The sequence below is a fragment of the Halichoeres trimaculatus genome, unplaced genomic scaffold, assembly GCF_033239565.1.
Source record: "Halichoeres trimaculatus isolate MK-OKI-2021-1 unplaced genomic scaffold, fHalTri1.1 fHalTri1_scaffold_19, whole genome shotgun sequence".
NCBI classification, from domain to species: Eukaryota; Metazoa; Chordata; class Actinopteri; order Labriformes; family Labridae; genus Halichoeres; species Halichoeres trimaculatus.
This window is the reverse complement of record NW_027437197.1, coordinates 9,950,222-9,967,339: the sequence shown is the minus strand read 5'-3', so window position 1 is coordinate 9,967,339 and position 17,118 is coordinate 9,950,222. Positions and strand designations below refer to the sequence as shown.

At 38.5% G+C, this 17,118-nt stretch overlaps 1 protein-coding gene across 1 annotated transcript in view; it reads left to right on the top strand.

Annotated features, from left to right (window-relative positions):
* The first annotated feature begins 5,575 nt into the window (after nucleotides 1-5,575).
* The window catches only part of slc4a3 (solute carrier family 4 member 3), a 45,668-nt gene continuing 34,125 nt past the window's right edge, over nucleotides 5,576-17,118 (top strand). Inside the window, exons 1-2 of the mRNA XM_074695102.1 lie at nucleotides 5,576-5,732; nucleotides 11,872-12,269. Coding sequence (XP_074551203.1) covers nucleotides 12,216-12,269 — 54 coding nt within the window. The 5' untranslated portion in view covers nucleotides 5,576-5,732; nucleotides 11,872-12,215. The remainder of the gene's footprint in view (nucleotides 5,733-11,871; nucleotides 12,270-17,118) is intronic.

Sequence of the window (17,118 nt, the reverse complement as noted above, 5' to 3'; positions counted from 1 at the left end):
GGTCAACAAATGTTTCTTGTTAAACGTGGTTGGACTCCAGGAGACACGTCAAGGCTGCAAAAAGGAAATTAAGTATGCAGCTGAATTCAGGGTGTTTTGCAAGATCTGAAAAGTCAGCACTTGAAATATGAATCCCCAAACCCAAGAGTGAGCAAAAGAGCTGTCATGTTTAGCAGCTATCATGTACAGTCAGCTGTAGTTCTGCTAGGTTGGATCCCATAAGAATGATCGCTGTCAAGGGAGATTAAGATATCTAAATATCCAAGATACTTCCTCCGGCAGTTTGTTCTTGTACACTGTAAATTTAGTGTGGGAGAATTCCATCAGAAAAAATCTTAGACGAATGAACAATTATGATTAATAACCTGGGAAACTCTCCCAGAGGATGTGTGGGGTTTCACATGGACTGGTTTGTTGATAAGTAGGGTATATGACTCAACACAGTTGTTTTGTTGTCAGATTATTCAAACCCTCTGGGTCTTTTTTAGAGCAACACAGATGTTGTTTGCTAATTCTCAAATTGTCTTACCTCTCTTCTACTGTTCTGCTCTCTGCCTTGTGTGGCTCACCACAGCATTCTGCATGCCTCCTTAGGGGACCCTGTCTTTGGCCTGATGTGGCTCTTATCCTCATTGTCACAAAGCTTCTCCTGTTTAAAGTGGCTCGGTTTGATTTAATGATGTCATTTCTAACAACAAACCCTGTCTGTTTTTACTTGACCAACTTAAGATCAGAGTGTGATAGACCATGGATACCTCTCTATCCCATTACTTTGGACTCAAATGCCCTGTCAAGTCATCCTAACTAAAGTCCTGTCCCTTTGAGATGTTCAGCTGTGTTGAGAATCTTCCCAGAGGTCTCACTGTTCATCATTTGCACATTTGCAGTCTTGATCCTTCCAACTTCCTTTCAAAATGTCTACCTTCTCTTCACAATTTACAGCTCGTTCATGTTCCTCCATTAAAAGTGACAAATCATAAATCACACTTTGTTGTTATGAAGTGACACCGTGCCTTTAAATAATTTACCCACCATCTGCATCAGTTTCAAAGCTGTGCTACAAGTGAAAAATTAGTGGACTGAGAGTAATGTTAAAACTCCCCCCAAATTATTTTCAGCTGGAATATTCTTAAAAATAATGCTAAGATGCTAATTAGCAATCTATCAGCTGTGGGCTGTGTCCAATAACACACACCAGTCTTAAATGAAACCTCCTCACTTGTGATCTCAAACCACGAGTTGCAAAGATAGATAAGGGCGCACTTCAATAGTTGGCAGTTGGAGAAGTGATAGAGCGAGCTGTGACTTGCACATTTGGCAGGACATTGGTACGCAATTTAAATTAATGGATTCCATCAAATTCCACAGGAAGCATGAGGGGGAAGGACTGACTGATTAAAAAGCATGGGAGAGGTAACTTTATTATATTGCTATTTGAGAAGTGGTTATGTCAAGCTGTGAAAGCAGAGTCTCAAAATTATGACACCGACACACATAAAAATCAACTCAGTAGAACAAGTATTCCTTTTGCAGATGCAGTATTTGCTGGTGCAACTCAGCTTCCCCTAATGCTTCCTCTCGATAGTTTTCCTGTCCAAAACAAGGCATGAGTCAAAAAATATGATGGCATAGAACAAAATAAAATTAAAAAAAAAAAAAAAAAAAAAAGGTGTAAAACTTGTTTTGTCAACCAGTTACAAATTACAATAATTCTGGTTTATTGAATGAATAGTTCCAGTCAAAAAAAAAAAAAAAGTGATGAACTTATAGTGTTTTTTGGTGCCCCCTGTGGACAAAGTGACACCTCTAACTAGGGGTGAGAGAAAAGATTGATGTGTCATAGTATCAGGATTTTTTGATCAACGATTTTAAATAGTGATTTTTTTTTTATTCAAAATTTTTTTTTTTCTTGATTTTCAATCCTTAATTTTAGTCCTTTGTTTAAAAAGTAGGGCGTATAAAAGTTGAGATGTCAGATCCCCTGAATAAATCTTAAAAACTGACACACGTGATGAGGATTTTGTGGAAAAACATGGCCCCTAATAAAGTTTATAGACATCATCATCATTTAACGTTTTTACTTGGTCTGGTTTTAAAAAAGCAAACTAAAAATGGCAAAAATCCAAACTATCGAAGAACCGCAATTTAAATCAAAATGGCACATCAAAAATTGTAAAAGAATGAAATCAGGAGAAAAGCAACTGTCCCAGCTCTACCTCTTACCCTTGTGCTAATTATGCGTTTATATGAAAATTTTCACACTGCAGTTTAACATTTTGACATATCACTCATATTTTATCTTTATTTGAAATAAAGGTTAAATTATACACTTCAAAGCAGCAGCCTTTACCAACATTGAAATAATAACCATAAAGTCTAGTGCAAGACACACATTTAATTTCTTTCTTGTCATTGAAATAGTTTGCTGCCCCCTTAAGCCCCTTTAATCCCTGACAGCCTGTTGTATTTCTTGTATAGCCAACAAAGACATGCGAATACATTGTTATTCCTCAGACACAGACCAACAGCTGTGATATCAGCTTTGATATTATGGCTTTAAATTTGTGATACGCTTCAAAGTGCACACAGCCAATCACATGTATCAAGTATTAATTTGTGCAGTTTTAAGCCGTTAAATGGCAGACAAACGTCACCACATTTGTCTGGAGTGAAAAAGTGTTTGAACAGATGGACATTAATGAACGGTGGTCTGCAGGTGTTATTTCCTTCTGTGGGACTTGTAATCACTCGACAAACAGGCTTGCCTTTGGAGCTGTAGGTTCCAAAATGAAAATTCATGCACCAGAGGAAGTCTGTCTAAGGTCACATTAGGAAACCAGCTCAAAGCCAGAGATCAATGCCATCCAAGTTCAAAGGTGCTGTTAGACGGGTCGGATTCTGAGTCATACTGTATGTGTTATCCATCAGGGAACAACTGAACTGTACTTTTACTGTGAACCCTTTTTTTATTCTGGTTCCTACTCTCTGCTGTTTTACGCCTTAACAACATTTACATTGTCCAATTGAAAGTCAGAAACAAAACAGTGGCATTCTTGTTATCCTAGAAACAGAACATCATGGGTTCTCGTCCCTCTCCTTTTTCTTTTGCTCTTATGTAAATAATGTCAGTGGAAAATGTTCCGTGTGGATGATCCTCCAGCTGTGAAACGTCTGCCTGGCAGATTTAAACATCGTCCAGTTTTAAGCATTAACAGGGTTCCCTGACACTGCTGAAATGTCTTTGTGCCTGTCCTCACAGGAAATGGTGTGGCATACTCATGATGAAATCTAATAAAGGAAGAGATACAAAACATGCTTTGTCATCAGTTTGGATCAGATTTGAAAAAAGAAAAAAAAAAGAAAAATCTATTGCATGGGGGACTTTACTTTCTCTTTTATAACATACAATTTATTATGGTTTTGTCTTATATTTTCAAAAGTTTGGGCTACTTTTAATTCGAAATATGTTTAAATGCTGTATGCCGTTATGTCACACTGAAGTCAACTATATACATTGGTGTCTTTTTTATATTTGAAGTTAGGGCACCCTCTAGCGGAGTAAGTTGATATGGCATCCAGGTACATTTTGGTTGAATGGGAAACATATAACTTGTTGGGTATATTTATTTTATTGAAACAAGAATGGTTGTACATTACAGCCAAATGCAGTATAGTAGGTACATATTCTATAAAGCTTTCCAGGAAGTTTTTTCTTAAATCACACACCTATATTAATATTGAAATTCTTTTGCCTTAAAATACACAGGGATGTAACACCTGCATGTGATTATAATGCCACCCCTGCATAAATCAGAGCCCAAATTGAGCAACATCCATTATTATGATGCACGCTTTTGTATATATTCATACATATTAAATGTAAGCTACAAAAAAACCCTGGAGAATACATGTATTAAGATCTTTCAGGTTTCATGATGTTATAATGATACACCATGTCAGTATAATTTCTTCCAATGGTTGGAAATGGTTGGATTTTTTTCATGGTGTATTTTAGGCTGATGAGTAAGACCTGGAAGGGTTTTGTAATATTAGGTTTAACTACTTGAAGTGTTTGTTTTTGCAATTACTGTGCAACCTTTCAGCCAGTAGAGGGCAACAAAGAGACTGTTGAGAGCATCTTAAACTGATTGCTGTTTGTTTTGATTCACTAAACAGGCCTCACATCACTTTAGTGTGACATACCATGTAACTGCAACTAAACCTAAGCATGCAATGGGTTTATTTTTACTAAAACAAACAGCCAAACAACCAAGGAAGGGATAAATAATTGGATATAGTGGGCAGTAAACATCTTTGTGTGTTTCTGCAGGTGCTACAGCAAAAGCCTTCAGGTAACTGACTTAAAATGAATTGTTGAATAAAGCTTTGCTATTAGAGGGAATGCAGATCAATACTATCAGAGGGGAAACCATAATGATGCACAGTATCAGATACACTGCTGGCGATGGATTTATCCTGCTCTGAGCAGAGCAGGCACTCTGTACACTCTGACTGTGTGTACTGTAACAGAGGCCATGTGGTGACTGCTTTGGAGGAAATGTGTTTTTCAGAGTGAGTGAGTGAGTGAGTGGGTGGGAGAAAGGCAACCGACTTACAATTGCTGTCAGTTTCAGAGGAGGAGGTTTGATTCTTTTGATGCATTGCTTTAGACTTGGACAGGATTTGTTCAAAATGACTGACAGTTTTTTTTTTTTTTTTTGCTCATACAACAGAAATGTATGCAAGTGTGAGGCAGCTGCTGAAAGGAAAGAAGTGGCACACAAAGCTCCAAAGCTTTGTAAAAAAAAAAAAAAGCAGCTGGGATGGGACCTATGGGACCATAAGGGCTGAAGGTCTCTAACTGTATTTCGTAGTTTCAGTGTCTGTTTACGTCAGTAGTAAGACATTAGTTGCAGCAATTTTAAATTGTTTAAAGCCTGCTTGACAGAGCTGTAATTAAAAAAATGATGCATTGCTTGTTTTTGCATATTCAGTATTAATTAAATCAACAAGCTATCACATTTATCAATTAAGACATCTGCTCTAGATAAACACAAATTAAAAAGTGATCCTCTTCAACTTGTTAAAAGGTTTATGCGTTGCTGTCCTCCTTGTCCAAGCAGCTATGGAAATTGTTAACTATTTAACATTATTATTATTATTATTATTATTATTATTATTATTATTATTATTATTTTCAATTTAAAAAATCATTTGATTTCCATTTCCATTTTTAGTTCGTATTGGAAGTCCTGAGAATAAAAAAAAAATCAAGCTACAGTGCCAGTTAAACGTGTATGAGCCTTTTTTTTTTTTTTCGCTGTCTGGCCCTCGAAAGTTCGACTGTATTCTCGATATTTCTGCATATTATTTATTTATTTTTTTCAGCGTATGCTTGACCCCATTTCTCTCCTTCACATAATGTCAGGATGAAAAAATAATCTTGATGACGGCTTACATAAATAATGTTAATTATAACCTCCCTGCTCTCCTTGAAGAAAACAAAGCACACACCGCCTGTTGTTATTGTCCGTCCATCAGTGACTTCAGAATGGCAGGTTTGTCCTCCAGTGTCACGTGGTCAGGCTGAGCATCCTTTGCAGATCCAGCAGGCTGCGTGGCGTGTCTTCACTAGGTTACGGTATGGACTGTTACGCTGCTGCTGATGTCTGTAGTCGCAGCATCTTTTGCTTGTAGTTTTTCTCCGGCTGGACTGCTCTCTGAAATCACAGGTAAGGCGATAGATACGCTTAACAAAGTGGGAATGTTACAGTATTGACTTGAGTGTGCAAAACGCTCTGACTTCAAAAGGATGCTCAGTCGCTGTCTGTATACTTGCAATGCAACAAAGGCATGCATGAGCGTCAGCAAAGGAAATTACATGCTAACGTTGTAGTGTTTGGGATTTTGCACAAATTGAGTTAATGCATGCTGACGCGTCTGTCCTTGCAGGTATACTGTTGCCTCTAGGTGCTTAGCTGCACTGAGAGGAAGCGACGTCTTCATCGTGTGCAGGTAGAGCTGCTCTGCTTTGGAGGCGGTGGCTGATTGGGAACTCGCATCATGTTGTCGGTCGGTTGTCCAATGTGTTTTCGCCCGTGCATAGACAATTGCAGAGAGCTTGTTTGAGAGCTTTTTAGGTCACCCGTGATCCGTGCAAAACAGTCTGAGAATCAAGTTCTCCCCGTAGCAGGGGGTTGATAGGTCACATAGTAATGACTCAGCAACAATCGTCAGCTGAGAGTAGACTAATGGTGCTTCATATGATTTACTAAAATGAGAGCTAAAAATGAGATCTGGTTGGTTCCCGTCGACACTAGAGGGCTGTAGTAACGTGACACCTTCCATCTTCAGTGTTTTATAAATAAGGGATTTTAGAATTGAGTGCAAATATTGATTATTGAACCACTCAACTCTGAGAAAGAGGAAGCAGAGGCTGTGTAAGGTACTGTATGTCCTCAGATTCATGTTCATAAATAATATATATGCTGAAGCTTTGGGGAAACAAAATAGACAATACAATAGCTTTAAACCTTTGATAAATTTATCTGTCTTGCAGTAGTAAAAATGAAATGATTGATCTGTAGAGATTAAATTGCAGAACAACCTTTTTCAAACACATTCCTCATTTTCCTCTAGTGGTGATTTGCCCAATTTTGAACAACCAACATCATTTCAGGTGAACTGAGTCAGGTATTTTGTCACATGATCTTTTCACTAAAAGACTTTAAAGCAGAGAAGATCATCTTGTAAATGAGGTCTTGTGCAGTTGCACTAAAGTATTTGTTTTCACTCTATTTCAGTGACTTACTTGCTGTATTACTTGCTCTTTGCAGCTTGCTTATTGTCCTCATACTTTTGCATTGTTCTTGTTGCACTGGTCTCCACTATCATTCTACTGAAGTGTGAAGCCTTTGTTGATCTATCAGCCCCCTTGTCTCTGAGTTTGCTGCCCACTTGTCTCTAAATATAGAGCCAAACATGATGAAGCAGCTCATGGCTGTGTCCAGGGTTGCTGTATGAAGTGTAGAGTTCAGGAAATGGTTGTACAGGGTAAAGACCTGTATCGACTTCCCTGGTGGCTTATGGTCAGACTTTCTGGCCAACAGAATACTATGATTACAGTGTTTTTGACAGTGTTTCCTGTTGAAGGAAATGCATTGTCTATGCAATAATAATGCATAATCCAAGGTTTCATTAACTTTTAAGTGGTGTTAATGATTTTAAAGATGATTATTGGTGGTTGCACCGGTTAACTGTGGTTGCCAGGGACTTTGCACTCACTGTCTGCACTGAAAATTGTGTCCATGCTGTCAATATGAACTGTGAAACTCTACAAGATGTGAACTGGTGCCAGAAAATCTGGTCTAGTGTTTGTTTAAAGTTGAACACTCTGGTGTTTCCAGAGCTATGATAGTACCAAGATACAGAGACTCATAGATTTTTGCCAAGAATGAGAAAATATTAAGAACACATTTCCCAATATTGGTCACTTTGAAGGTTGATACGGTTATAGGCTTTATTAAGGTGTTCATATGCACTGTAATTGACCAAAGAAAATGTTATCACTTAGTCAGACCTATAAAAATGCAGTTGTGTGCTATCAATCCAAAGATGCTCTAGTATACAGATAATAAATGATGTGTTGTAAAGAATATCATTCAGTCTGAACACCAAGCTGAAGGCAGATAATAATACAGTCTGATTTCCGTCATTTGTTACTGCTTTCAGACTCTGTGGAGGTCCCGTCTGAAGGCCACAAAAATAAAAGGGGAGATATGAGAGGCATAATTTGTGAAGTGCTGCACCAAGGCACAGTGCCATTAGACAAATGGTCCACTGCAGTTACCTTGACATAACGATGTGAAACAAACACTATGTACTGAGATACAACCCAACAAAGACTAAGCTCTCTTTCTTGGGTGTTAGGGAAAAACAAAATAAGCAAAACTGCTTTAAATAAAAATGAATTAATAAATTATTTTAAGTAATTATATTAAAAAGTTAATTGAAAAAATATTAATAAATATAAGAAAAAACAGTATTTATTTATTTCATTTAGCCAAGCTTTTTTATACAACCTTTCGTATTTCAAAATTAGCAGTAAAGGAAAAAAAAAAAAAACACTCCTTGTTTTTCTGCTGAACGCTGAAATTTTTTATCCTGTGTTCATGTTTTTTTAACTGATGTCAGGCATCTGGTAGATAAACGCTACAATAATGAGCATGATTTAGATGTTATCACATTGAAAGTAACTATGACTTTGACTTTATTTTCTACATTTTTAGGGACTCGAACAGAAAAATGCTGGGGTTTATTCGACTAAAAAAAATTAATTGCCATTAACCTCTGCACCATGGTTATTAAATGTTTACACAAATTATACACATGTTTATTATTGAATGCCCAAAATGCCAGCCAAAGCATGCAACAAAGCTGTAATGCCTGCCAGAGGAAGTCGAAAGAAGGTTGTGTCTGGTTTTCATGTCTGGCATTTACAACACTGACTGGAGCAATGTTGGACCAGTTAAAGCATGCAAACCTAATGGGAGGACCAAATGTTATTAGTGGTGCTAACATTAGCCACCCTTGTCAACAAATTTAACAGTGTTTACCTGCAGTGTACCATGTCTTGTACAAATCACTTAGCTTTGATTAGCTATAGTGAAAAATCAAAAATGATGTGTAAAAGTAAGTAAGCGAGAAGGCAAATCAAATTAGAGTATTAAAAATGGCCTTTTAGTTTTTTTTAGCAATATTTTCATCAGGTTTATTTCTACTGTAAAAATGGGAATTTTATATCTCATATAGGTGATAATGGGTTTCTTTGACTTCTGAAGACAGCCTCAAGTGGACACTTGAGGAGTTGCAGTTTTTTTGCACTTTTGTATTTGATCACTTGTTGACACTAAAACCTGCAGATGGAACAGCATTAAGTTTAAATGAGGACAACACTTTTAAATCATGCACATAGAAAAACTCCTGCCTGAAAGATGTTGTTGTTATTGCTAGAGAAAGGTCACCCAGTAATCTGACCTGATACAGTGCTCTTTGCTTTTGCTTATTTGCAGTTTTATTTGAAGTAAAGTAATGTGAGATTGGTATTTAATAGAAGTTATCACTGCATTACTGTTTCCTCTTGAGTAACATCTCGAGTGCGAAGCATTTACTGGCAGTAGAAATCAGATATCAGATGATAAGTGTGCGCACGTCTTGTCCAGGAAACAGTGTACTTCTTTTCTTCAATGGAGTATGGAGTGGATTATTTTTAGGGGGTCATCCTCATGTGTATAGTAGTCCTGTCCTTCACCTGTGCTATATTGTTTTCCTTTTGTGTGTGTGTTGGCATTCCCCAGCTGCTCCTGTCCCCCCACCACTGCACTATCAGTGTCTGTCACTTGTGTATGTCAGCGTCCTCTTCACACATTCAAAGGGCGAGCCATTCAGAGCTCTCTGATTACACAGCTGGTATGACGGGGGCGGGTCACTTGATATTGCTGTAGTGGTGGGTGAGTGAGTGGCAGTGTTAGGCCGGGTAGGAGCAGGGTCAGCTTTGGCCAAGGTGACTACTCACTCCACTGGTGACCAATCAGGATGACACACTGGCCCGTCAGACACAATAGAAGGTAGGAAGCAACTTGAGAGGAGATTATTTATCAGTGGTATATTTTTGCTACACAAATACTGCTGTTGGCTTTGGACAGGTGAGAGGTGGATTGAGCTTATCTAAATGTGTGTGCAGGGTTAAGTATACTTGCAGACTTAATTGGAATGCTGATGTTATTCCCAGAGCTAGTACAGTAATAATAACCTACAAAAGCTACAAAAATCTACATGTATGCATGTATTGGTTGACTAATTTTAATGACATGAGCAGCATTTCAGAAATGAAAGTTGCTTACATCAGTTTAAAAATGCAGGAGTAACAATTACACCTTAAAAAAGTTCAATAATTAAAAAAAAAACTTCGAAAACAAAGATTGCAATCCTGCATATCAAATTTCCACTGTAGGCCCTTATAGATGCATTGCAGTGTGATAATGCCATGTTGTGCTCAAAAGCTCTCCAGAGATATCCCAAAATTGTTCCACACACTCAGCTCATCAGCATACTTTTATTTGTGCAGCATCTTGTGCATAATGTGTGCTATGAGCCAGCTGTAACTGTCTCACGGGGAGAAAATGAGTCAGCGGAATAAAACGGAGGCAGATGTAGGGCGTCTTATTGTGACAGTGAGAAAAAGCTGCGACAAACAGAATAGGTCTGTCAGGATTTATCAGCTATATTCCATCAATTTATGTGACTCTGTCTTTAGAATCAAATGTTCATATACTGGTGGCTCAATTCAATCCCATATTTTGTTTTTCCTTGCTGTATCTGTGTTTTTTTTTAAATCAGCCTTCTAAAAACTCCCTAATATCCATAAACCATGCTTGTTTCTTCTCATTCACACATTTATTTTAGGAAACATCTTACTTTCAGTGTACGATTGGTTTTTAAATGTCACATGGAAAGATATTACTGACAGGATAATACAAGAACAACAATACTACAATACAAGATAAATGCCTGCTTTTCAAAGAGGGATCAAGTGAGCAGTACATTCTAGTATTTCCTTCACAGTTGTCTCCTGTAGAAAAGAAAAACTATAAATTGATAGAAATCTTTGAGACTGACGCTGAGTCATTAGGTATTTACTGACTCTGTGGCATTCATCTGGCTTGTCTTCCCCCACACTGCCCAAAAATAATTACAGATCAACAATCCCTGGCATGTTTACATGGATCACAGGCACCTGTTTCTCTTCACGTGAAAAACCAAAATAATCAGCCGTGTCTATTTTGGCATCATCAGGATGGTTAAGCGGTCTCAAGGTGCCTTCTCTTGTTCTGTTGTTTGTTTTTGTGTGTGTGTCGCAGTAGTTTTTAAATTTGACTAATACATTGGGATAAAGTAGAGTTAAGTGATGGGTTTTGTAGGATTTGTTACTGGGAAATGATAAGACATCTATCTTTATCATCAGGGAAACACCAGAAACAACAATTAATCAGTCAGTCTGAAGCCAGAGAGTTGTTAATTGCCATATTGCCATCTCATTTGTATTTATTTATTTTTTATACAGTAGTTAAGTTTAATTGAAACTAATGGCTGTAACTACTGTAAAAAAATACTTGTTGATTTCTTAACGGCAGATCTATTAACTGATTGTGATGACAAAGAAAAGGTTGTGTGATCACAAAATTCATCATTTTGGTACCACTCTCATTATTTTTTCCACCCTGTGTCCACTTTTACCTTGCAGTTTCAGAGAAAAAAAGTTGAGCTTAAACCACAGACACAGGAAGCAACTTTTTCTCCAAGGAACTGGTGGGGACTGGAATCTAAATAAAAGAGAAGTGTATATCCAGTACAAACATACACCATGTGTGAAATTGTTGTTTTGATAGCTAGATATATTTCCATCTGTGTGCTTCAACATTTTTTTATCCCCCTGCTAATTCCCAGACTACATTCTACAAAATAAATCATGAAGATGGGTGTGACCCACCACCCCAGCTTTAACTCCTGATGGGGCTCTTTGAGCGTGTTGCCGCCCTCTCTATCACCATGGCAGCCAGTACACCACTGGGAACACATTGGTCATGTGTTAAAATACGTCCTTATTAAAAACAACAACAACAACAACAACAACAAAACCATCATGTGTGTTTTAAGCAGTAATGGTATGATGTGATAGGTTGGAGGGGTTGATAGGGGTTGGTGCTGCGATAACGATAAACATGTCCAGTCTTGTACTGCTAACTAAAAAAAAAGTGCATCATTGTTCATATTTTCCTAATGCATTTTCTCCTCCTCTCCTCTGCTCTGCAGGTTATGCCACCCCAAAGGCTTCCTGGATCCCCAACCCTGAAAGAGAAAGGCTGATCCCTGTCCCTGCCCAGGTTCCTGCAGCTCTGCACCTCATCTCTCCCCTGTGTCCCTCTCCTGCTCACCCTCCTCGCCCAGCTACACTTAGCACACCTGACCCTGCTACCCTTGTCATCCTTTACCTCTAGGACTGTTCATCCTGTCACATCTCTCCGCCACAGATCCCCCCTAAAGCCGCTCCATCCCTTGTCTCTTAATTTCATTCCAGCCACACAAAACTCCTTCCCTGCAGGCCCCAGTCCACGTCACAGAGCTATTCTTCACCCACTGGCTGCACGCCGGGCCCCATGGCTACAGGAGGTCATGCCCCAGAGATAGATGTGTTGATCAATTTACAAGAGGTATGATTATTTTCCTGAACTTGGTGGTGTTATTGATGAAGAGCATATGAGATCTGAAACACATTAAAGAGCCCTGTCAAGCTTCGGTCCAATTATCATAGATTTTACACTTTGAAAGCTTGTTTGTTATACTGTGTTGGACTTTCAGGGGATTCACCATCTAAAACCAGTGATTTGATTAACTTGTGAGTAGTTGAATTGAACAAAGGACAAAAATTGATACTGGACAATGAAAAACTTGAAAAAAACTGAAATGCTAGTATCACTTACTGATAAGTGGAGCAGTGTTAAACTTTGCACAAGAGACAATGCATGGAGATTACTGGACATTGATTGTGTCTCACTAGAGACCATGTTTAAAGTTGGCAGCTTGAGTATAATAAGTGCAGTGTGAAAAAACAGTTCATGAGCTCGTTTGACAAATAGCCCTGACACAATGCTTGTGTCTGTGTGAACTTGTGTCTCAGTTGCAAAATAACACTTGTGTCACATTTTCATACCATTGAGCTGCCAAGAGGCCGGTTTACCACACAGTAAGTTAGTCAATCGCTTGAGATTTTTATGCTGGAACAACAACTCCATTGGATGTTGGTTTTTCTGTTTCTGAAATCATATATTTACTCAGATGGATGGGGAATTTTAGAATTCTTAAAGAGTGGGAATCTCTTATAAACAGTATGGTACAGAGAGATACTTGTTGGCATGAGACTTTTTTCTGACACCCCAGCAAAGGGCTGAGTCACATGTTTGTGTGGAACATTCTTATTTTTTGCAGATTGTTTGTAGCTGTTGCTGAAGTGAAACAGATGAGCATGTTGTCACTGGGAGAAAAGGCTCTGCCAATTAAGTAGGTGATGTGTTATCACGCACTGTGAGGACCATGCCATTAGCAGTGTGCACAGCATACTGTGGCACTAGTCCGAGGGAAATAATAAGCCGATTGCTTGGCTGTGTGAGGAATATCTCACCCCCACATGCAGTTACTTACAGATGCACACAAAGCATCAATATAGGGACACAGAAAAGCTTCTTAGCAGAGTCGGTCCACAAAATTGATGGATACTGCTCTGAACTATGATCAAAGTAACAGGTTTCAGGGGATTTTGGGCCAATGTGTGATTGGGGGATGTAATCTTTGATTGGAAACTGTTGCAAACAAGTGTTGTGTCAAACCAAGCAGGACCAATGTTTTACCCAGAGGAGATTCAGGATGTGTGCTCAGGGGCCTGGTTGATATTTGGATAATAGAATTGTTAAGAGGGCTTTAACAATAGTGTCAGTGAAACATTTGCGTACCAATTCATTGGATCATACAGAAGAAAAAAAGTTGATTAACTACAATCTAAAGAAACCACATCTTGCATTAATGCCAACATTTTGAGGTAATTGCTCATAAACATCAGCTGTGCAGTGAAAAGCGAAGCAAAACACTGCTGCTGATATTTATGTTGGTTGTGTTTGTTGGTCTGGGAAATGTGCCAACTGCTTCTATCAGAGGGGAGAGATGAAGGGAGTGGGAAGCAGATTCTAAACACAGCTAAATAAAGAGAGCAGGAGGGAACTGAAAGCGGGGCAAACAAACTTATTACATTTTAATCATCCTGAATTGTAATGAGAGGGATAATTAGTCAGAGATTGTGATTAACGTGTTGAATTGATTCCTCAGTACTGAATACCCAATCGTAAGCTCCTCTCTGGCACCAGTTCTTAAGCCTAAATAATGAATCTGCTTGATAAGCGACAGACATACAGTGACATATTGTTACATGGTGTAACATAATGCAGCCTGAAGACATCAGCTCTGAGCTCTAGCTCAGCACAGAGACAGAGACAACTTCATTTGACTGGAAGATGTGACAGACCAAGCACTGAGTCATACAATATATTATAGTAGCTTAGCAATGAGCTCATCATCAGCTGATGATGCCAAGGTTTACCTCATACCATGTAAAATATTTTTTTTTCTATTTTCCTCTTTTGTATATTCAGTCTATTCTACATCTCATCACTATGCTTTGTTATCTTGCACATTTTTTTGCTCCATCTTGGTCCCCCTTGCCTTATAAATTTGTGTGGATTAAAGCCATATTGCTGTTTGAGTGTTTTGAAACCAGCTCTGAAGACAGCATTGACAAAACATGTTCAAGTCAAAGTTGGAAGGTAGTTACCTAAACATTGCCTATCCCATCTTGCAGAAACTGAGTTGTATGGCCTTTCATTTGAAGTCATGTCTTTGACCACCCTGTGATTGTAAAGTCAATATCCACTCTCACCTTAGCTTGATCTCCTCTTACCTTCGAGGGGGAATCCATGCTCTTAAAGTTGTTTGCCCTCTTTTGTCCAACTGTGAAAACAACAGTGTTGAACAGGAATATGTTCAAATTTGACACTTAAAACTTGCTCCAATAGGGCCAATTCCTGATCAGAGTCAAGGGATCAAAGGTCAAGTTTAGTAAGTCGGTCTGCATTGCCCAATGAGAGTTGGAACCTCTTCTACTTCAAGTTCAATTCTCGTACTTTGGCTCAACAGGAACCCTCTGGTCCCTAAATCAATTCCTTACAGAATGAGCTACTACCATCCTTCACTGACACTATTTTAACATCATCCAAATGATTTTAACTTAAAGCCCTTTAAAAATTTGCACAAGTAATAAACCAAACCCTGATGTAAGATGCTAAAAATGTTCTTTACAGAGACCTCCAGTGCAAAAAAAAAAAAAAAAAAATGTTTAGTACCTTCCAATCCAGGTTTTACTGATCATGGGGGTTATTTACAAGGAAAACATACAGAGCTCACACAGAGGCTCACAAAAACACACCCTCCTCCCGATTAGTCAGCAGCTAATAAATATTTTAATGCATCTTTCTGGCTCAGCATTCCATTAGATATGAAAAATTGATGTGGCAGTAGAAGCTCGACAGATCTGGGAAAAAAAAGTGAGACAGCAGGTTTTAAAGTAAACGCTAACTCTGTTTTCCTGTTATCGATCAGAGGCCTACAATATCTGAAGTTACAAGAATCAGATATCATTGTTTGATTTAAATCGACACCTCTGCATCAAACACACTGTAAAAGATAAAGCTTTCATCCAGCTCACATAACCACAAGTTTTATCCAACTGGAGTCCTATTTTAGAGTTGGGACTGCAGCTGAGTAAAGATTGATTGTGTCAATCAGAAAAAAATACTGTTAAGTAGAGGAAAATGTCAAGATAATGAGCCATTGGCTTCAGCAGAATCAAATGACCAAAAAGTTTTAGAGACAGTGATGAAGTTGTAGAGGAAAATTATTTGTCATTGCACTTTGAGAAAAATAGTCAAAATGTTAAGAAAAGAAGTTAAAGTTTTTAAAAAGAGTTCTCGTGAAACTACATGGAATCATTCCTGGATCTGGGACTCACATATAAGGTACAGTTTTTAAGGTATGCTGACAAGATTTTGGACACTAAGACAGGGACGCAATAGTTTTGAGTAAAAAATGGATAAATAAAAGTTTTTTTGCTGTTATTTTTATCTTGTGATCTGCTCACAGAGGCATGAGGCAATTCAGAGTGCACAAAGCTTACAGGTTAGGGTTAGATAAACATCTGCTATTTCTGTATGTGATTAATGAGAGAGGTGGAAACACAGGGGGAATCTCAAACACAGCTTCTTCATGAAACTAACTCAAAGAGAACTTGAAGTCGCCATCCATGAATTGTGTTTTCTCGGGAGGGGTGGAGTCCAAAAAGTTGGGCAAAGCCTGAGTAACTGCTTGAAAGCTCCAGGAGCAAACTGCAGAATTTAAAGGGAAAGTAAGACACAAACAGTGCATTATTTACACACAAAAGGACGCAGTTTTTCTTTTTCTCAAAATATTTCAGGCTTTGTTTTTCACTTACGCCTCAATTCCTTTTCTGAAAGTGGAGGACACCTTTTAAAAGTACTGGTGTATCTTCAGAGTTCTGCAGACTAGGATTTCTCCCACGCTGACTATGTTCCACATCTGTGGGTTGGGTTTGAGGGGTTTAGTTTATCTTAACACTGACGTGATAGGGCTCAGTTCACACAGTGTACACTGGAGATTTCCCCAGGTGTGGGCAGTGTCTCTTTGGTGGGATGTGTTGGTACAGAAGGTGGGTTGCAAGGAACATTTTACACAACATAAATAGTGTACTGTTCTTATTTCTTTTTTTGAAATGGATTGCTTTTTTTTCATAGATATTTGCACTGCACAGGAATAAACCACTGTTTCCAGAGAATTTTCTGTGCTATAAGCCTAAAGTGTTGACCATGATTGAAAAGAAATTTATTTGGACACTCAAAAAGTTGAGTGTTTAAAATTCAGCAGCAGTTGAGTTGAATTTAATTGCATTATTGTGATAAGGGCAATAACCATCCTCCACTCTCCAGCATCCAAATCCTGCTCACACACTACCTCCACCACCTGGGCCTGGGTCGCCCTCCTCCTGTGTCCCTCCACCCAAACTGACTTCAAAGCTGACATGAAAGAGTTTTCAGACATTTGCTCCAGTGCACTGTAGCTTTAGCAAATCAGATCCAGGTTTAACAGAAATCCCTCAGTTTAATATTTTTGTCTGCTCACATTTTAGTCCCTCTTGTAGGAATATTAACTTACACTGTGCTCAACAGAGCAAGGTGAGACCTGGAGGATGCACGGGATTCAAGTTGAAGTAGAATTGGTTTGCAGAAATATAGGCCACCTTAAATAACGAACCAAATTGAGCTGGCCAGCCATAAAAACAAGGCTTTTACTGCTCAATTTGAAATTGTTCTTTTGTACTCAGACTAGCTTCATCTGCCTCGGCTTTGTGTAGATAGGTAGCTGAGATCATTAAACGCATCCTGT